This window comes from Macaca nemestrina, chromosome 5 (genome assembly GCF_043159975.1).
Source record: "Macaca nemestrina isolate mMacNem1 chromosome 5, mMacNem.hap1, whole genome shotgun sequence".
NCBI lineage: Eukaryota > Metazoa > Chordata > Mammalia > Primates > Cercopithecidae > Macaca > Macaca nemestrina.
The window spans coordinates 136,721,079-136,743,246 of NC_092129.1; the positions used below are offsets into that span (position 1 = coordinate 136,721,079).

Genomic DNA, 22,168 nt, shown 5'->3' on the forward strand with positions numbered 1-22,168 from the left:
TCATCAAGACGAATGGGCTCCCGCATTAAGTATGCAAAAACGCACCCCTTTCGCGCGAAAGGTTGCACCTAGTTCTCTTTTTATGGAAGACTCTGAGATGTCCTAACATACTCTTCCTAAAATATTTGTCCTAAGAAGGTGCTTCTAACTTCCTAAAGAAAGCCCTAAAAACCTTCCTTGGTATCTGTGATGTGCTGGGCACAGTGCTGTGTGTTCAGGGTACAAGGACCATGCTCAGATTGCGTTGCCCCTCATTAGTTGTAACTGCAGTGGCCATGTTTTCCAAACTGAAAATCAGATGCCTAACAAATTGCCTTCATTGAAAATAATCAAATTATAAGAAATTGGTACTGTCCCAGGAAATCCAGGACACATGTCCCCAAATGAAAAGCACCTGGTTAGAGCTAAGCCCTCTGCTTCTCCTTTCTGTCTCCAATCCAAGCTCAAATGTGGTTACCAGAGGGCGAGGGAGTGTACCTTAGTTCCCACCACCTCCTGGTTCCCAATTTGTTGCTGGAACAAAAAAGTAGCCATTAGCCACACAGGTCCCTGAGCAGTCTTGGTTCTGTTTCCAAATGAAGGCCAAGGTTTCCACCTCCCTAAGGCTCACATCAGAGGCTCCTCTTCCTGGAACCTGGAAGTGCGCAGTGTGCTCCCTGGGCTTATTCTGGAAAAAGTGATTGTCCGTCCTACATAGAATGGAAGAAGACTCTCGGGTTATTGTAGGAACCTCAGTGAGCTTATCTCAGAATTCAGATGATCATTCTCACTGAATGGGAACGTGATTGAAGGAGTACATTGTGGTTCTTATTAACACGATATCAATGACTGCCATCCTGCCTCTCTCGTTTCCCTTCCTCATCTCCTAGAACCCTCATAAAAGGCAGCAGAGGCGAGCCAGCCACAGCTGCATTCCTCGCTATTTCCTTGTCTTCATGTTCCATTCAGGCCCGAATCTTCAAATTGCTCCAGTCTTCTCCTTCTAAGAGGTGCCACCTGCAGTAGGTCATGCTCCTGGCTGATGCTGCTAGAAAAAGAACTCATCTGTATCACTGGCAGTCTTTCTTTTCCTTCCAGGTTCTCATGGTTTCTCATGGTTTGTGTCCCCAACAACCCTTCCCTGTTCTCCCATCTTGCAGACTGCCTGGTGTGACCACACCAATAGGCTAATTCCTGCAGCCTGCTCTGGTCCTGCCTACCTGGGAGTCACAGTGTCTCCTCCCCTTCACTCCCTTTTAATAAAATCTTAAGACTCTTAAAGTAAACATATTAAGCAAGATCATCCTCATTTGATGTATAGAAAATGTAGGCTTGCACACTTCAGCTTAACATTAGGAAGTTTACAATTAGGCCAGGCATGGTGGCTCACGTCTGTAATCCCAGCACTTTGGGAGGCCAAGGTGGGCAGATCACTTGAGGTCAGGAGTTTGAGTTCAGCCTGGCCAACAAGGCAAAACCCAGTCTCTACCAAAAGTACAAAAAAACCAGTCAAGCATGGTGGTGCACACCTGTAATTCCAGCTACTTGGGAGGCTGAGGCAGGAGAACCGCTTAAACCCGGGAGGCAGAAGTCACAGTGAGCCAAGATCATGCCACTGCACTCCAGCCTGGGCGTCAGAGCAAGATTCCATCTCAAAAACAAACATGCAACAAAACCTCTACGAAACAACAACAAAAAATGCTATCACTTAAACAAAGTGTTTTCACTTAACCTCTCATATTTTGATTGTAAGACATTGCCTGATTTCACAGATGTTAAAGAGTGAAAAAAAAATGTGCACCTTAGACTTGATGAGATGTAATAGTGGACTTCCACAGTCCTTTTCAGATCTAACCTTTTATTGCTTCCTTGAGGCTATTCAGTGATATATCAGACCCTCCTTTTGCTTGACCTTGAGCTACCCTGTTGGAAAAAAAGTGAATCAAGTTCAACATTGCTTCTAAATTGCTCTGGGATAGCTGTACTAGCTCCATTTCCAGTAAATAGCAACTCCGCTCTCTGTCCCTCTTGCCTGGAAACAGGTAGCACTTCCTTGTAAGTCAGGCTTTGGCAAACTTTCTCTGTAAAGGGTCAGAGAGTAAGTAGTTTAGGCTTTGCAAGCTACATAGCCTCTACTAGACTCTGCTCAATTGTGCTGCAGGAATCATAAAGCAGCCACAGATAATATGTAAGCAAATAAATAGGACTGTGTTCCAATAAAACATCATTAAGGGACACTGAAATTTGAATTTCACATCATTCTCACATCATGAAATATTATTCTTCTTTTGACTTTTTTCCAACCATGCAAAAATGTAAAAAACAAAACAATTCTTAGCTTGAGGGCAGCATGAAAGTAGGCAGTGAACTGGATTTAGTCCTTGGACTGTAATTTGCTGACCTCAGTCTTAGGCAGTCCATGGCTACAATAGCAAGTTCTGCTAATTTCAGTATGCCTCAGCCTCCTCAATGGTAATATGGAGATTGTAATAGCACCCTCTCTTGTAGATTTGTCATGTTAATTAGATGAATTAATGCATATAAATCACTTAGGACAGTTCCTGGCACACAGTAGGCACCAATGTGTGATAGCTATTGCTGCTGCTGCTGTTGCTGCTGCTGCTATTAATTTCACAATGCTTCCCCCCTACCCCCATACCTAGTGTCCACCCTTTGGACTGGGCAACCCAGCTTTCCCTGTAATGTGGAAGCATGTGCTGCCCTCTTCTGGCAGGCAGAGGAATCGTCGCCAGAGCCAGCTGATAACGATTCATTCAAGGCCTGTGGATTCGCAAGGGTCTTCCTATACAAGGATTCAGTTTTAGCTAAGCCAGAGCTTAGAGGCTTCAGACAAGGCTAGGTCTTCTTCAAGGCTCAAAGTCACCTTCCACTATCTGTCCCCCGCACCAAGGGAAGGGCATGTCCACCAGGCCTGACAGATCTCCTGGAGGTCCCCGGCAGCCCTTCCCAATGACAACTGCCAAAATGTTTCTTTCTCCCTTTCCTCTCCCCATTCTACAACCTCCAGTCTTTACATTTATGAACTTCCTTGACCTAAAATAAAAAAGTGCTTGAAAGGATTCAGAGCGGACTGGGAGGGCTGTTAGCCTAGAACTAACAAGCCTCTTATTATCAAAGGCCCTGTGCTTTCCCCCAAAGCGTCATGAAAGCCACTGCTGCTTCAGGGTAGGTGGGGAGGAGGGTGGGGGGCAGTGAGGTGGGGCATTTTTTCCAGATTCCCAGGATGTGGTGAGCCACGTTTAAAAGAGAGTGTGTGTATTTATTATTCCAAGCCACTTCAATCACAAGGCGCTTCATGCCTTCTCCCCTTCCTCCCTCCCAGCCCCTAACCCCGTGTTACAGTGGCCCTGTCTGGAGGGCCTGGCCATCCAGGGGATGGGTGCGGCATCCCCTTCTCATTCTGCCTTGTGCTCTGCCACAAGTCTGATGAGAAAGCTAAGGCTACGTGTAAAAGCAGCAGGAATGTGAAACCTAATTACCCCATAGTGTGCTCAGAAACAGAGTCACTTAGGTGGCCGTGGGGCTCCATGTCTACTGTGTTGGAAACACAGAGCAGTTCTTTTGGAGGACAGTTGGGTCCCAGGAAGACCTCCACAGAGGCCTGGGAGCCCCACGGTGGGCTGTTATCAGGCCATCTCGGTGAAGGCTCCTGGGTGGTCAGGCCAACCCCCACAGCAGTGCGGATAACATGTGACCGTCTCGCCACTTCCTCATAAAGCAGCCATTGCTGTCTCCTTTCAAAAACGCCTCTGGTCACAAAGGGACCCTTCAGGCTGCCTTCCTTGGCAACCCCTGTGTGCAAATAGCCAACTAGGGGTATTTTGTTTGTTGGTTTGTTGGGTTAAAGTTTTGCTTTGACTAGCATTCTTGCAAGGAAAAACAAATAGCCTAGGCTCGGTGGGACCCACCTCGGAGGTCTGGTGGGCTCTGCACTTGCATGTCCTCGTCTCCTCCCTCAAGGAGGGTCCTTGAGGCTGAGGGCAGGAGGGAGGGGAGGGGGCAAATGCTTTCTCTGGCCCCTCCCATGAGCTGCCCGAGGGATTCCTCCAGAGGGTCTTTGATTTGGTTCATTATTGAGGTGGATGCTTGCAATTTATAATTTAACAAATCTTGCTCCTGAAACGAATCCTTGGGCAGTTGTAAGGAAGGCGGTTGGTGGCGGTGTGGCCTGTTGAATGGGGCAGGCATGGGGAGGAGGGGGTGGGGAGAGCTGGGCCCTGCCTGGGTGGGCGCATTCATTAGTGGAATTTTGCTGTGTGGGCTCCCCGACTGGAGTAGAGCGGAGACCACCAACACCATTCCATGTGGTGGAATTTCCCGCTGTCTGACCAGAATGAGTTCTCCTGGCCTGGCCTGGATGCAGATCAAGACCTGGGAAATAAAGGAACATTAAACAACCGATTTGCACATGAGTTAAATGCTCTTTCACCTCTTCCTACCGTTACCTCATCCTATGCAACCGACACCTCTTGTCTTTGTGCAGTCTACACATAGGAACCAAATACGTTTCTCAATCTCTCTCTCTCTCCACACACACACACACACACACACACACACACAGACACTTATGCACTTCGTGTGTGTTCTGATGTTCCCATGTACTGGCAAAGCCCATCACATACCTCCTTAGACAGGCTCATTTCAATTAATCTGAAAAAAAGTGCTTACATGCAAAATTATATTCGTGATGGGACACAATGTAAGTCTCATAACTTTACCACTAAGCACAGGATATGCAGACTACAGAAGTACAGTAGTGTGTCCATGGGGGTGTGTGTCTACATTTCATTGTGTGTGTGTGTAGGTTGAAAGTATCATAGTTCTAGCAAAAGCTTCAGCATTTCTCGGCTTTGAAACATCTTTGGTACCAACTAGTGTTGCAAAGACATAAGAATTAAAACCAGGGATTAAATCTAGCCTGGTGTTCTGACTTTATCAGCAGTTTAGAGAGGATAATTTGTTGGGGAAAAGTCGCTACATGGAACTTTGCCTTTAAAACCCCAGGCTTTCTTTCAAATCCTGCTCCAGAGCCGTCTTGCAGGAAGGCATTCCACCCCACCTCAAGCTTGTTTCCAGGCTGAACCAGAGTAGCCTCATGAGCTAAAGACAAGCACAGACTTAAGGCTTAAGCATAAAGCAGCACTTCTTTACATTCCTCTTGTTAGCCAGACCATTTTCTACCTTGCACGTACATTTGAATCCCCTGGGAGTTTTAGGGGAAGAATAACCCCATAGGTTCTTAGTTGGAAGGGACCTCTGTAACAAAAGACAGATTAACAAGAGAAAAACAAGCAGAAGTTTATTAACACGTGTATTTCCTATAATGAGGAGTTTTCCAAGAGATGGCTTTGAATTCTAGTTTCACAGCATCTTCATCAAAGGACAGTAAACTTTTAGAGATGTGACAAGGGAAAAAAACTTTGAGTCTCTAGGGGCAGCAACTTGGGGGGATAGCAAATGAATAGCAGATAAAGGCCAGTTAGCAAATCTTGTTCAGTGTAGATTCCTGCAGAACCATCTCCAGGAGCATAAGGGTCTTAAGTTGTTTTCAGTGGTTCTCCCTGGTAGAAGTGGGGAGGCAAGATACATTTTGTCTTTGTAAATCTATGTCCTGCTTTTAGACAAATAGATGGAGGGCAGAGAGCTTTACTCTGTCTGTTTCTTCTGAATTGTCTTCGTCTCAACAATCTTTCCTATTTTGGGGGTGGCATATCCTGGTTTCCCGCAGGGTCTTGTTATGAAGCAGATATTTAGGTAGTGGATCTGGGGCGAGGCCTGAGAGCTCCCAGGCGATTCTGACACTGCTGGTCCAGGGCTGTGCTGTGAGAAGCAGGGTTCCGAGCAGCTGTCTCTGTGAGGAAGTGTGCTGAGTGTGCCTCCTTCATCATTGTCACCCCCAGACCCCAGCTCAGCATCTGACCCAGGGCAGATACTCCATCATTATTTGTTAAATGAGTGAAAAAAAGTATCCCAAACACCTCAACATGCCTCTACCATGTCTATGCCTTTGCCTAGGAGATGATGACAGGGCCTCATCAGAGCCACAGGCACGTCCTCGAGCCACTTCCTGTCCCGGCTGTGGAACCTCACCTTTTAAATCTGTCCCCATGTTGCAGACTCCGCTATGCTCTGATTGTATTTATTTAAAACTTCCCAGTCCCCCTTTAAATCCTATGACGTTCTGTGACTAGCATTGTCTTTGACTTGAGAACATACAATGATTTTGTAGCCTCTGTTACATGATATCAAGCTTCATGGTGAATAATCTCACTTAGAACCAATCAACAAAGGAGTGCAAGAAACTGAGCAGCTCTCCTTAGTAGGATGGCCAGTGTGCTGGTGGGCTTTGCTGAAGTGGAATTTTTCTTTTCACCATTATTTTCATAACCGTATTCAAGGGAAATTCTATTTGGTGTTAAATGTGATACTTTACCAAGAGTCAAAAGAGAAAACACAGAAGGCTAATTTCTAGTGTTTTTTAGCTAGAAGTCAGAGGTCAAATTATTTTTCTAAGACCCCTGGTGGACAAAGCATTTAATAATCTGGATCAAAGTAAATAAAATATGTTTCTCTGGCCGGGGGCAGTGGCTCATGCCTATAATCCCAGCACTTTGGGGGGCTGAGGCGGGCGGATCGCAAGGTCAGGAGATGGGGACTATCCTGGCTAACACAGTGAAACCCCATCTCTATTAAAAATACAACAACAAAAAATCAGCCAGGCATGGTGGCGGGCACCTGTAGTCCCAGCTACTCGGGAGGCTGAGGCAGGAGAATGGCGTGAACCCAGGAGGTGGAGCTTGCAGGGAGCTGAGATCGAGCCACTGCACTCCAGCCTGGGTGATAGAGCAAGATTCTGTCTCAAAAAATAAAAATAAATAAATATATATATATATGTGTGTGTGTGTGTGTGTGTGTATATATATAGGTTTCTCTGTGTGCATGTCTAGAACCTCTTCCCTTCCTGAACATTCTGGGGAGGGGAGGGTTGAGTCATGTGATTTCTCAGACCTCCTGCACTCAGCTCAAACTCTGATGGTCTCATGCTCACTGATGTTTGCCAAGATAGTTATCCATGTTCTGTTTCCATTGTGAGGACCTCAAAGATGACTTTTACTCAACATTTTGCCCAGGTCTGAAACTGCCTCAGTTCTACCTGAGTCATTTGGCAGAGAGGTTGGTGCTAACCTATGCTTCTCTCTTGGCTCTGATAACAAAATGGCTAGGACTCTGTGGGAGGGCATCTCAGGCCAAACTAATCAAATCCCTTCATCCATTCTCAAAAGACCAAGGGCTACTATTAGACAAAGAAAGGGAACCGTTGTTCCTCTACAGAGTTAAAGCTTGTTACATCAGTGTATAGACATAGAGTCGCATGATTTTAGGGTCCTTCATCTTTCCTCATACCCCACTGAATAGCTTATTCTTTCAACAAATACTTATTCAATACCAGATGCTGTGTAAGGTGCTAGAATAAAAGTGGAATAATGAGGTTGGGTGCAGTGACTCATGCCTGTAATCCCAGCGCTTTGGGAGGCTGAGGTAGGTGGATCACGAGGTCAGGAGTTCGAGACCAGCCTGGCCAATATGGTGAAACCCCATCTCTACTAAAAATACAAAAATTAGCTGGGCATGGTGGCGCGTGCCAGTAGTCCCAGCTACTTGGGAGGCTGAAGCAGAAAAATTGCTTGAACCGGGGAGGCAGAGGTTGCAGTGAGCTGAGATCGCAGCACTGCACTCCAGCCTGGGTGACAGAGAGAGACTCTATCTAAAAAAAAAAAAAAAAAAAAAGGAATAATGAAATATTGCCATATTGGCAATACGTATGTATTTTGGCAAATGTTGTGTTTGGCTGTTTGTAATAGAAGCCTGACTACAGTGGCTAAAGCAAATATGTATTTTATTAGCAAAACCTATCTAGTGTTTTACTATGAGCCATGCCCTGTTCTAAACACTCTTGATAAATGTTTACTTCTTAAGAGGAATTTGCTTCTCTCACATAACAAGAAGTCCAGAGAGTAGAGAGTTCCAGGCAAATGTAGTTTCTGAAAGAAGTCGAAAATTGAGCTGCTGCTTAGAGCTCCTGATTCTCCATCTTTAGTGTGTGATCTTCATTCTTATTTCACAGGATAGTTGCTCCACCTCCAAATATCGCATCCACATTCCAGACAATGCCAGCTGCATCTATCTTATTTTTTTCAGAAGCCCATTAATTAATTTCTACCAATATCTCATTAGCCAGAACTTGGTTATTTGGCCTTCTATAGCTGAAATTCTGGGAATCTATGAAGATAAGTATTTTTTATAGGGCACATTGCTACCCTGAAAATATATATATATGGGCTCTGTTTTCTACTAGTAACAAATAAAAGGAGATTGAACTCTTGTATATTCGATTCTTGTATATTCACTTTCAAGTTAAGGTAATTTTTTTTCTCTCTCTGGTGAAAATACCTGTCCTAGCCATTACCAAAAAGGACACACTATTTTAAATTCTCCTTTGGTGTTGGAAAAATCTGTCATTTACTCCCTACTAGATTTCAGGAAACAGAAGTGCATAATTGCACATTTAATTTGCTACACACTTGAAACTTTAGAAGATGCAAGACTCGTGTAGTAAAAGCAACTGAAACATCCAGTGGGGAGTGTCTCCCCATAAACCGTGATTTTTGTGGGGGCAAGTTAGGGTATCCAGGGAACTGCTCTGAGCAAGGGGGAGGGAGGTCCAGGTGTACATGTAGCATATCTGGGGAATTCTGTGTAAGTATCAGTCACCCCCAACCTTTAAGGTTGCCCCATTTCACATCTGTGATAATGAAGGCTTTCGGCTGGGGGACTGTGGTTCTGGCTATAGAGTCAGAATGAAAGGAACAGCTGAATATCCCTGTTCGTGTCAGCATTTCAGGGCAGAGGATGAGTCAAGCACGATGTTTACTGAGCAGGGCCAGAGGCAAGAGCCACTTTTTTCTTGCAGCTCTAAGAATTTTTTGTTGCTTTTTTGGTATGCTTTGTTTCTCATACATCAGCATCATCATGCATCGCACATACACGTTACATATAACAACTGCTTACAGCATGCCAGGCACTGTACTGAGCCCCCTGCAGGTGATGACCCAGTTATTGCTCCCAGCAAGCCTCTAAGGTATGCCATGTTATGATCTCCACTTTGCAGAGAAGGAAACAAGCACAGGTTAAGCAACCTGTCCAGGCTAGTCTGTGTCAGAGCCAGGACCCCAGCCCAGACAGTTGGTCCCATGATCTGTGCTCTTAACTTGCATATATTGACATTTAATATAATCCACTATTTAATACGTATGTGGTGCTGAGTTAAACAAGAGTGTGTCATTTAGGAAATGGTGACCAAATCAGTTCACAATCCGATGAATACTCAATGATGACTACCATGTGTATTTCCTTAAATATACTCAACAATTCCCACCTTCCCCATCAGGGTCCTCACCCAGCAATCCATGTGAGGAAAGGGGCACAAAGTTGGCCCACAGTGGGCACCGAATAGATGCCTATTTAACAAATGAAAGAATGGGCAACTGGAAGAGAATTTGTAGGATATTCGCAGAATCACCAAATCCAATAATTATTTCAATCTAGCATTGCAGTGGCAGGGAGGCAGTTTTTAAGTCTGTGAATGGCTCTTATATAAAATATGTGGCTCTTTGAGGATGAAACAAGACAAAATGTGGTGATCGTACTTCAGCCTACGTGTTTTGGGGGAGGGAGAATTGAGAAAGTCTCTAGGTCTAAATGCTGGAACAGATGACTGATAAAGTTAGAATTTCTCTTAACCAGCTCATTCAAAGTGTATGAGCATCAGCATTAAACCTAATCTATGGCCTGATACTTAAAAATAACCTGTTATAAAGTAATCATTAAAAAACTCACAAATTTCAGCCTGATTCATTGGGCCACATAAACTACGATCAGCATTAATAGCTTCAGTCAACATTTATGCCGTACTTTCTATTAGCACAATGGGTTTTATAATCATTTATGAGTTTCTGGAAAGTCTAATAGAAAACACACATACGTGTTCTCTGTGGAAAATGCACAATAGGTTTTTGGGGAGTTTTTTGTTTGTTTGTTTGCTCAAGGATAGGCCAGAAGGTGTCGCCACTGCCCCATGACTAAAGTCTGGGCCAGGTTCCCGAATCAGAACTTCTCCCCTGATCGCTTCTGAGATCGCTGGCTCTGTAGCTTCCTCCCGCATTCAGAGTCAGTCTCTCTCTCTCTCTCTCTCTCTCTCTCTCTCTCTCTCTCTCTCTCCCCCTCCCTCCTCCTGTTGATAAATAAACATTCAGGCAGCTTGCATGCTACAGATGAGTACACAAAAGGAAACTTAATTCGAAGACCTAAGTGATAATCTTTCTCTACTGTGGCTTTTAAGAGGTTTAGAAAATTATTTGGATCTGGAATCCATACTTCTCTTCATAGTTTAAGAAAATATTATATTAAAGGCATGCTAAAGTTGTCCCAAATGTTTACCATGCTGGTGTTTTAAACATAGCCAAATACTGGCCAAAGTGTCTTGCCTTTAAAAAAAAAATATGCATTTTGTCATTGTACTAATACCTCTGAACATACACCAAATATAAGGGTGATTTGTGGAGCTGTATTAAATAAAAAGATGCTTCTTTATATGAATCCCCTATAGAGCTTGGGGAAGCTGCTATATGGAGAATCTGTGTCTTCCTTAAGAAAGTTTCTGAATGCCTTGGAAATATATCAGAAAACACCCCATTCTCCCCACCACAGAGGAGGGTGGGCAACCAACAGTGTCCTATATCCCAACCCACCATAGTTGTAAGACTTAAACCCTACCTTTCAAATAAAGAATCATTTACTGGCCTCTTACTGGAAAGAACTATAGGAGCTTGTCATTTTATTCATCTTCTCCTCTGAGGCTGAAATTCTTTCTAGAACAAACAAATAATACCCATGGCACCACGTGCTGCACACTCTCTGTAGCCCGGCTGACGCCACACGAGGGAACAGTGGGGAATCTGTTGAAGTTGCCATTGCATTTTGCTTTCTCATAAACCGCTGTTTGTCTTTCCGCCTTTCCTGTTTTGAGTAGTGCCTGGAAACAGAGGCCTGGGAATTGCCTCCCCCATGTGAGCCCCTGGGTCGTTCACAGCCAAGGCCAATTTGACAACATCCTCCTCTCTGGCTATGAGGCCAAGTCCAGTGTTCTTGGTCCAGTGCCAAAGGTGGACATGAACTCTCTAAACTGTCAAACTAAGAAAATCTGACACACCCATGTGGCCTGGAGAGAGCAAAGCCAAACCCAAAGAGATGCTTCCAGGCAACTTTAGATCCCTAACGTGTTAGCAAAGGCAAGAGCGAGCTTCATTCTGCGAGCTCTCCAGGATTCTCCTTGGACCTAGAGCATTCTAGGATGTTCAGATAAGCTTCACTTCAGACACTGAACTTCTGCCTTGAGCTGACCTCTTCTCTCATCTTTCACTCGATGTTTTCTTCCCCTTCATCCTCTCATAAACCCAAGTTCTACAGCTGTAATAATAATAATAAAAGTTAACTTTAATCAAGTCCCACTCTGCACCAGACACTAGATGATGTGAACCTGTGAACAAGCATAACTGAGGATTCAAACCCAAATCTCTTATGGCAGAGTGAATGTGCCGCTCTGCTACTGTGTTTGTTATCAGAAGCCATGGCTCCCTGATGTACTAGACCCAGACTCTCTGTTTCTTCCTTGATGATACCAGTGATATGCAAACATAGCCAGAGGGGCCCAGGCATAGTAGAGAGTCCCATCAGACCTGACAGAAAGCCCCCTTCCAATCTTCTAAAACCTTGCTGCCATTTCTGACTCCGTGTGGTCTAAGAACCTGGTGTAGACATTGTTTAAAAGTCAAAGGGACCTGAAGATCAGCCCCCACTTACCTGCCATGTGTCCTAGAAAGGTCACTGTGGATGAGAAAACCCCAGTTTCCACCTGCTTTATAATTTTGCCTTTGTGTGGTCATTCATACTCATGTAACCTAACTGTAACTGGGACACTGTTCTCTCTCTTTAAGGACTTTGGCAACTGAGAAAAAAGCTACATGACTCATTTCCAAATCCTGAAAGATGAATGCAGATCTTTATGTAAAGTTTTCTGGTGGGGGAGGGGATTGATTACACTGCCCATCACAAAGCTGAACATCCTCAAAATCCCCTTAGAACACCTTTGTCTCTTCTCAAAATTGAGCTCATTATAGCAGCATCTACATTTCTGCCTGCTTGGCCTGCACCTGCCCTTTTCCTCACCCTCCCAATCCTCCTGGGCCCTGCTGCGGCTCCTACATCCCCACTTGCTCCTGGATCTTTGGGCCTAGTCCGTCTGACCTCTCTCAGTTTCTCTTCCTCTTGTCCTAGCTGCCTGTGGAAAGAAAGGCTTCTTCTTACAACAGATGAGTGTGTGGTGATATTCTTCTTCTTATATTTTTTTTTTGTTTCCATCACGTTACCATTCATGTTTTAAACTATCAAATGTCAACAAGCGTGGCTATCTTTGTGTTTTCTCTTCAAAAATATGTGATGGCCAGAGAAATCTCCACCATGGTCTTCCTGAAACCACTGCGGTAATTTTTTTGCACCCTTTGGTTATGTCAACATGATCTCAAATAAGAAGATGAAAAGTAAAAACTTCCTTCAGTGCTCCAGGTATTTCTCAATATGTAGATATTTCTTTCTTCCTAGGAAAAATCCAAATGGATTTCTCACTTTTTGACCAGGTGTTTTACTGTCACACAGCCCCTGTGACAGTATTGGCCCCTAATACAGGCAGAGTTGAAAAATGATGTGATGGGTCATAGTTGCCCCTCTACTCAGAGAAAACTTCTAGACCCAATCACGGTCACTGAAAGTACTAAGAATTATATCTGAAATCAAGCATTGGTAGCAGAACACAAATATGTTACCAAATTAGCTGGAAGGTAAGGCATGGGGGAGTCATGAGGGAGCCCCATCCTCTTCTGTCAGGGGAATGAGAACAGTTTGCAGCACCTGTCAGGCCACATGAATACCCAAGGAGTGATGGGACAATCCTTGGCACCCAGAATTGGCCTTGCAGAGTGGAAGGAGTTTACGTTTTAGAATATAACATCCCTGTGCTTAAATCCTGGGGTTTGCACCTAAATTATAATAGGGCTAATAGATTAAACATATTTTTCTCTCTGCCACTCTGAGTACGTGATTCTAATCTGCCCTAGGCATTCATTGACCTCAGAGAGATTAGGATTTCTGTAGAAGGAATTCTAAGAGAGAAAAGGGAATTCAATATTCAGCTTCTGATCTTCAAAATAGCATTTTCAACAAGACAGTAGACTTTTACCCAACGTATTTTCTTAAGATGTTCTAAACTCTTTTATTTCTCAATTTTTACCCATCAAAAACCCTGCCTGGAGGCCTCTACTCACAGAGTAGAGACAGTCGTACTGGCTATGCAGCGAGGCCGCAAGGCTTTCTGCTCTATGATGGGCTATTTGACCTAGGAAAACTAAAAAAACAGCCCACCCTTCCTGGCACAGGGGAGTTGGGGATGAAGAAGAAGGGAGAGGCAGGGGGGTCAGGGAACTAGAGCATGTTAGGAGCTCCATGTGGTACTTTGCTTGGGTGTCCTTCCGGATTGTGGAGGGAGGCAAGCAGCCCACCTGTAACCCCCACTCAGTATCCCCATGGTTACTCTGGAAGACAAACAGAAGAAATGCAGAACCCGTATTCGCTTTCCAAAGTCTTCCACCCATAGATTCCAGAACCCCCATCTCCCCAGTGCTGTGAGGTCACAGGAGCCTAGTCCCCGACTCCCAGCCCCACTGACTCAAGAAGGAGAGCAAGGAGGGGCAGGTTCTCTGAGAAACTGAGGATTTCAATGCAAAAGAGACAGAATTCTCTAGAAGGACTATTTAGATTATTACATCAGACTAGGTTATCATCCAAAATGGATGAAATTAAAGTTGTTGTTGTTTTCCCACCACCCAGAAGTTAGGAGCTTGTAAGGAAGACTGTAACAGTTGAAAACCAAATGAGGCACATTTCCATTGTACATCCCAGGAGTAGTTTAAATGGCTTAAGGACCAGCTATGTGTGTGTTTGCATACGCGTATGTGCCCTGGGCAAGTCTAAGACTCAGTTTCTTCATCTGTTGGATGAGGATGAATAATATTTCCCATCTCAATAGCCTTGTGGTGTGTTTAAATGGTAGTTGCATAAACATCCCTAGCTCACTGCAGGGATTCAGTGAGTGTATTTCCTTGCTGGTGCTAAGGTACGAGACTAGGGCAATAAAAGGAACAAGATAGGGCAGAGGGTACTTGGCCCAGGCCAGTGCCCAATAGCCACAACCTCCTTCTCCATGGAGAGTTGAACAGACACCCATCCAATCTGCAGACAACAGTCACAGGTGGGTTCCTGGTTTTTATTTTGCTGCAACACACATACAAGAGAAAATCCACATATGAGAAGTTGAGTGTGCAGCCACCTGGGCCCACAGAGCTGTTCTCGTTCTTTCAAAGACCACCTTTGATATCTGCTCCTCTCCATGTGCATTTTGAGCCCTAGGGATCTGCTTTGCCTTATGCTCATCAGGACCTGTGCTGCACTGAGCCTGCCAGCAAACCAGGGCTGAGCTGTGCTTGCAAGAACTTGTTGGAGGCTGGGTTAGAGTCTTGGCTCCCCAGTCCCCATTCAGCCTCCATGCCCTGGTAAGAATATATTATTTTCTTAGCTCAAATTGCTGTTTCCAAGTCATTATTTCTCTACAACGAGAAAACAATATTGGGTCTTATGTAATATCAACCTCAATGAATCTGGAAGTGATCATGGAATGGGTGGATTTTTTTTCCTCCTTAAAAAAGAGAAAAATAAATCTAAGATTGTTTGCATATGGCTGAGAATATTTATGAACTATTCCCCTTGTTTCCTCGTCACATATTTTACCCAGTGCATTTGTGTGTGGTACAGAATAAATCTTTATGGAGAGCAGAGGTGGAGAGGGGAAGAAAGCAGTTAAAACACTGGGTATCTATCAAGTCCCTGGGGTGTTAGTGATCCTGAGTCTTGGGTGCCCCAACCCTAGGCTCACTTGCTGTAGTCGGAGGGATACCCCATCTAGCTGCTCAGAGTAATTATTTAGAGTGAGGGTTTAAAATACAAACACAAGGAATTAACATCTTTTTGTTGCTCTAGTTTCTTTGACATCCCCCTTGTTCCTACCAGAGCAGAAAGTTCAACACAAATAGTTTCATGACCTGAGTACCATCAGCCAAGAGAGATCATTAAATTCTATGGATGGCAGATTGAGCCACGGTCAGAATGAGTTGGCAGGTAGGAGGAAAAGAACTGGCAGAGAGTATAGTTGGTGCTGCCATTTGCTATCCGATAATATGGCAATGTTTTAGCACACAGGCATGTTGGGTCTATTTTGCTCTGGGTGTGCCTTTCAACACAGCTTGTCACCAAGGAGCATCCCAAGGGAATATAAGGAATAAGGCTTTGGCCGTATACTAAATAAGTAAGGGAAACAAATCTCCAGGCTATTGATTTTCCTCTCCAGAGAGGTGGCCACAAATTTGGGGCTTCTTAAAATCACCCATTCTCCACTGCAGCTTGAGATATTCAGGAATATATTGACCAAGAATATGGGGCAAGGAACAGAGAACAGGAGGACCCCACATTTGGTAAGGCAATAGCAACAACTACCATTAATTGATGTCCTCGTATGGGCCAGGCACTGTATTAGGTGCTTTCCCTGCATTATCTGAGTTAATCCCAGCAGTGGTCTTACCAGGGTGAAGGATCCTTAGTCCCATTACTGAGACGAGAAAGCAGAAGCTCAGTGAAGTAGAGAAACTTGCCCAAGGTCACATGTAAGTGCCAGGATCAACGACATTTGTGGGATTTATGAGGCCTTAAGGCAATACAGTAAGTACCAACACGGAATTCTTGAAATCAGATCCAAGGACTTGGAAGGGACCCAGGAAAGTAAGAGATCTTGAAGCTGAAGGCTCAGCAGCTTCCCAGTGAATCCACCCTGAGCAGCCTTGAGCTTTAAACACAGGTTAGCCCCAGGCCAAGCAGTCCTTTCCCTGCTGCCTTGTCTCCTCTTGCTCTACCATGGTTGCCACCAACTGCAGCCTTCACATTCCTGGTCAAAAATACACAAACCCGAGTGAGGAGACTGATACACAGAGGGTGCCTTCCAGAATGTGCTGACTTGGAAAGCTCCATGGAATGTCGCAGTTGCGACATAAATCAACAATGATTCCTGCCACCAGACTTGATGCCTTCCATCTCAAGGAATTACCGGAGGGGATATACAGAACTATCTTCCCAAGGAACTTCAATCACTGCTCCAGGCTTTTCACCAAATTTCATGATATTTCCCAGACCTGGTGACATGGGTACAGACTTGTGCAGCAGCCCACTCAGGTCTCCAGGACCTTTTGAGATTAGAACCTGCAATGTCTCATCTGCTATTGTATGACTCTTTCCCTCAGAGGATATTTATTGGTCAAAGTTTGACAGGCCCAGTATTTGATTCTTCCTTTCTTCATTATAATCAAGATTTTGCCATAATCTCCATAAATGAAACGGGTAGAGGGTTTTGAGCAAGCAAACAAATAAATCACAAGTGCTTTGGGGAGAAGAGCATAATAAGCATTGTCTAGTACCCACCCTTTGCCATTGCCTTTGTATAGCCTTGCAATCCCATCACAGTCTAGACAATTACTAAGGAATATACTGCATTTTCCCAGCCCTGCTTAGTCTAGTCTCCCAAACTGGAAACACAAAGCAGATGATGAAGTAGTTCAAATGCCACACCAGGGAGAAGAAAGTATTGAGAAACTATGCCCAGCCTCCAGGCAGTTTTCAAACATTCCAGTAAGTGTTCAATTGATTTATGTTGGGCTGGTGTCATTCCATTGTCTCGAACAAAAGGCCTTCTATGAAAAGACAAAAAGTGGGTTATGAGAGGAGTGGCTAACAAGGCATATTTGGGAAAACCTGAACAAGAGTACAGCCCTCTTGGCTTTGCCTCCAGAAGGCAGTGTCCCCCTTGTATCTACTGGAATGAACAGCAGGATCGACTTCCATTATCTCAGTGTCAGGCTCTAAACCAGAGTCTGGAAAAACAGCTGCTGGGGATGGGGCTGATGACACAGGTGCAATGACTGATGCCCTGGTCAGCCATCTCCTCCACGGTTTTCCTTTGAGCTCAAGTAGAAAGTGTCTGTGGTAGTGTTCTCTGATTAGAATGGACTATGAGATTCTGGGCGAAATGATTTTCAGTGATGATGGCTTCCCATAGTTGTTCTTTTGGGTATTTTGTCTGCTTGTGTGTCTAAACAAATTATGTGACAGATAATTATTTGGGCAAGACTGTAAAAGCCTTCTCCCACGTTATCTTCCTTTGGGTGTTCATTCTTTGAGTCACAACCATGACAGCTTTCTGTGCGGCTGGGGGCTGCACATTTCTGGTGGAGCCCTTCCATTTGAGACAGCAGTGATTTTTAGAACAAGCTTCCCTAGAGTAAACCCAAGCATTCTTCCCTGATACTCATCACTTCTCTGGGGGTGACATCAAAAAGGGCTGTTCTTTTCCTTCTGTCATGTCCCTCTGAAGCCCTTGTCCCCAACTCTTCTTGGGTTGGGTTAGCTATAGTTAATACTTCCACAAAATCTGATGCATATCTCTGTCCTGGAACTTCTATATAGTTTTTATTTACCTAGGTAATAGCCTTTTCTTCCTAAAAATGTAATATGTAGGTTGATGTGGAATATTAGCAAATTATAGATAACCAAAACTTTTTACAAAAATGGCTAGTATTGGCCAGGCGTGGTGGGTTACATCTGTAATCCCAGTGCTTTGGGAGGCCGAGGCGGGCCGATCATGAAGTCAGGAGATTGAGACCATCCTGGTCAACATGGTGAAACTCTGTCTCTACTAAAAATACAAAAATTAGCTGGGTGTGGTGGCTTGTGCCTGTAATCCCAGCTACTCGGGAGGCTGAGGCAGGAGAATCGTTTGAACCAGGGAGTCAGAAGTTGCAGTGAGCCCAGATCACACCACTGCACTCCAGCCTAGTGACAGAGTGAGACTCTGTCTGAAAAATAAATAAATAAATAAACAAACAAACAAATAAATTGGCTAGTATTATTGCACCTACTGCAACCTCTGCCTCCCGTGTTCAAGAGATTCTCCTGCCTCAGCCTCCCTAGTAGCTGGGACTACAGGCACATGCACCATGCCCAGCTAATTTTTGTATTTTTAGTAGAAACAGAGTTTCACCATGTTGGCCAGGGTGGTTTCGATCTCTTGACCTCATGATCTGCCCACCTTGGTCTCCCAAAGTGCTGGGGTTGCAGGCGTGAGCCACCACGCCCAGCCTGTATTTCTGTATTTATGTACGTTTTTCAAAGCAAAGGATTAGCTAATGTTTATTGTTTGGTTAGGGTTTGCCTTTTCAGGCTATTTAGTACACTTCTACTGCACTGTGTTAATGGTTTCCAGGTATTCTGCAGTGTGTGGGGAGCGGGCAATGTGATGAGGGGGACAGGATTCTAGATGGGCTACTCCACTCTGAAGACCCTATGACGGTATCCACTGGCAAGCAGTTTGAATAAAGGCCCTTCTTTTACTCTTCCATGCCAGCCCTTGAGAGAGGCCTAACCAAGGCTCTAAAGAAATTGGATGACTACCTGAACACCCCTCTACCAGAGGAGATTGACGCCAGTACTTGTGGGGAAGACAAGGGGTCCCGGCGCAAGTTCCTGGATGGGGATGAGCTGACCCTGGCTGACTGCAATCTGTTGCCCAAGCTCCATGTGGTCAAGGTAAGAGAGCTCTACCCACAGAGGCCTGCAAGATCCAGTTCCTTCTTAGGTCCAGGTCACCTGTGTGGATGAGTCAAGGACAGTAGCATCTGTTGGTCAAGAGCCTGGACCCTGAAGTCAGGTAATAAGGACCCAAGGTCACCCTCTGCTGCTTGATGGCTGTGTGGCCTCTTTGATCTTCAGTTTTCATTTATAAAAATAGGCATATATTGCTTACTTCAACGGTTGGTGGAAGAGTAAATACAGCGTGAAAGTGCTTGGCATATTGTAGGGGTTTAATATGTGTAATAGTCACAATCATCATTCTTGTATACAGTCATATCACTCCAGAGGCCTCTTCCTCATAGGATTTCCCTGGCCACACCCCTACAGCTCTATTAAATGTGCCCTCATATGCATTTTTTCTTTGTGCCCAGACCCACCTTCTCACTTCCTCCAGTAGCTTCCTGAGGTGAGCCCACATCATTTTCCTCATCTATCAAATGAAGAGGGGGAGGTTGCAAGAGGTGATGTCACTTTCTTGCTATCATTGCACTTACTAACCATCTGCAACATGTAGTGTAATCCTCTCCTATACAACAAATCCTGGGAATCTGAGAGTTGGAAAGGACATTTAGAGGTCATCCAAAACAATCTCCCACTTCAACCTGGACCACTTTCTGCTGTTTCTTTGACAAGCTTCTGTGAAGCTGTGACTGCAGCTTCTGAGAACGAGGAGTCCTCTGCCTAACGAGCCAGCCCTACCATGTTAGATAGCTCTGATTACTAAATCATTGTTCTCTACAATGAGCCCAAGCATGCCTCCCTGCTATCCGTTTGTTCTCTAGAGCAACACAGAACAGCTCTGCTTGCCTTCACCTCGTTTGAAAACAGTAGTTGTATCCCCCTAAGCTCTGTAAATGAGCACGTCTTCCCCCATCCTTTCCTGACCCTCATCAGCCTAGTATCAGATAGCCATACTGTGCTCTACTTTTACACACGCTTATTTCTCACTGTCTCAGCCAGACAGCAAGCTCTGTGAGGATAAGACATTTTCAAAACATGATGGTGGGCAAATGGTGACCCTTTAATAAATACTCATTGATTGATCATGTGATCGCCTGGTGTATGTCTTTATGATACCCAGTTTATTTCTATGCTTCACTGAGAAGACTCAGATTCAATCATTTGTCAGCTGGATATATGCCTATTATTTTTCAGCTCAAGTCCTGAGACAGAAATGCTATCTCCTCTCCAACCAGAGCATGTACCAGCTTGAGTTGAAGTCACTCAGTTGTGTGTACGCTGGTGTTTCCATAGGCCTTAGTCAGAGCTGAAGACTGAGAGGGAATCTTGCATAAAAATGGATTGGGCAAATACAACCTATTTAGACAAAAACATTTTGGATTTGGGGCCAAGCCAATAGTCACTTGTAGGTCCAGCCAATCTATGTCTCTTTGAAGTTATTAAGTACTGCACGCCCCACCCATCATCCTTTATTCTTCTCCTCCTTAGGAACAAGTACCTTTGAAAGGGATGATATAATTCCAGCTCAGTCACACTGTGTCAGAGTGATACAACGCAAAGATCAGGAGACCCAAGTTCCAGTCCTGTATCTTGCTGCCAACTAGCAGCATGAGCTAGGGCTCATCATCTAATCTTTTTGGAATTCATTTTTCTTGTGCCTAGGAGAACAGAAGTGGATAGTATTCCTTCTTGCCTTCTTTTCCTTTCTTCCTCCCCTCCTTCTTTCCTTTTCTCTTGCTCAAACATTCACTACCACTCAAAAACCATTTGTTGAACAGGGCAAACAAATGGATCTCCCAAGCCTTGGGCTTCATCCTGTGATTTCCTTAATTCCCACCAGCCTTAAATGACTCAGTGAAGCCCTGTCCTTGGAGAAATTTCAGTGGGTGGTTCACCCAGAGAAGCTGGAGATCAAAAAGAAGATGGCCAATGAGAGAATAAAGGCCAACCTTTGGCCCCTATCTCTTTGGATTTCTGCTGATCCAGCTTATCAGATCCCAGAAACCTGGCAAACCTCTGAAGTTCACAAAGGGCAAAGGGGAAGCCAAGTCAGGCCTCCAGTTTGGCTTCAGATGCCAAAACTTAATCTGGGCTGTGGGAGCTAACTGTTTTCATATGAAAGAGCAAATTCAGAACATGAGCATGGAAGTCCCTGCGAACGTCAGAGCTCTGTGTGCATCCTCACCCCCTTGCTGCTTTCATGCTCTCTCTCCTCTTGCCTGGCTCACTTTCAGGTTTTTCTCCATCCCTGGAAGTGGAGTTGCTCTGGCCCAGGCTCACCATGAGAGTTTGGCTTGAACATTCATTGTCTGGCCCCCTCCTAGTTCTCATCTCCCAAAGTCAAGCCAATGTGTGAAGAAATGACCAGCTCAGCAGCCAAGGACCAGGGTGCACAGGTCTTGGTTGGGAGGGGCATCTGCAGGCCTTTCCTTGCCCACTGGGATCCTTGCCTAGCATAGTGATGATGTTCAGCCCTGGAGACAAACAGGAAGGGGAACATCAACATCAATATAAATACATATTTATAAAATGTATTTCTGCTGTATTGAAGCTAATATTCTGCCCTTTAAAATCCTGAAAATATAATTTCAGTGTGAAATGACTTCAGGTTACTCTATGAATCAGTGTGTCATTGTGAAAAATAGTTTTGGATCCCTTTACCTTATTGTAGACCTTTTTCATCCACTCTGGCAAATTCCAGCCAGTTCCCTTGGTCAGGCCACCACTCCTGCATGAATTTGCTCTTAGCCAAGACAGTCTCTTCTCAAAGGAACTTGGCCCAACCTAAGGGATCATCATCTTTCACTGAACAGAAAGACTGGGGAGATATCATGGTGGCATCTCTCGCTGTGAGAGCTTTATCAAAGGACTCAGACTTCATCACCCTTGCTTGTAGTTACCTAAGCCAGACAGAACAGTGTGGAGGTGGCTTCTTTGGTGCCCACACCATACCAGTTATTTTAACAGAGAGAATTTAAAGAAGTACTATGTACTAAAGAATTGGAAAGGCAAAATATACTAGGAGGTTCTACCTTCAAGAGGCAGCTACGACTCCTAGGGCAGGAGGAACAAAGGGAAGAGGTTGGAATTATTAAAACTTACAAACTTCGAGGCTTTGTAGATGAGGGACCCTGCAAAGCTGAATGTGGGTGAAAGGGCTGTTCAGCTGGTGCGAGGGTCCAAGCTCAGGTTGGCTGGGATCCAGCCTCTAAAGCAGAATCTCTGCTGTGTGCTAGCCTCTCTGCGTGGCTATGATGAAGCTGGTCCTGTGAGTATTGGCAAAAAAGCAAACTGGATTCAGCTGCTGCTC

The 22,168-nt window shown here is 44.7% G+C and overlaps 1 protein-coding gene across 5 annotated transcripts in view; it reads left to right on the top strand.

The window, feature by feature from the left end:
* LOC105489525 (chloride intracellular channel 5) overlaps positions 1-22,168 on the top strand; it is a 137,755-nt gene that overhangs the window by 85,065 nt on the left and 30,522 nt on the right. For all 5 annotated transcript variants that reach the window (XM_071096963.1, XM_011754355.2, XM_024795276.2 and 2 more), the window contains exon 5: positions 18,671-18,852. In XM_071096963.1, coding sequence (XP_070953064.1) covers positions 18,671-18,852 — 182 coding nt within the window. The remainder of the gene's footprint in view (positions 1-18,670; positions 18,853-22,168) is intronic.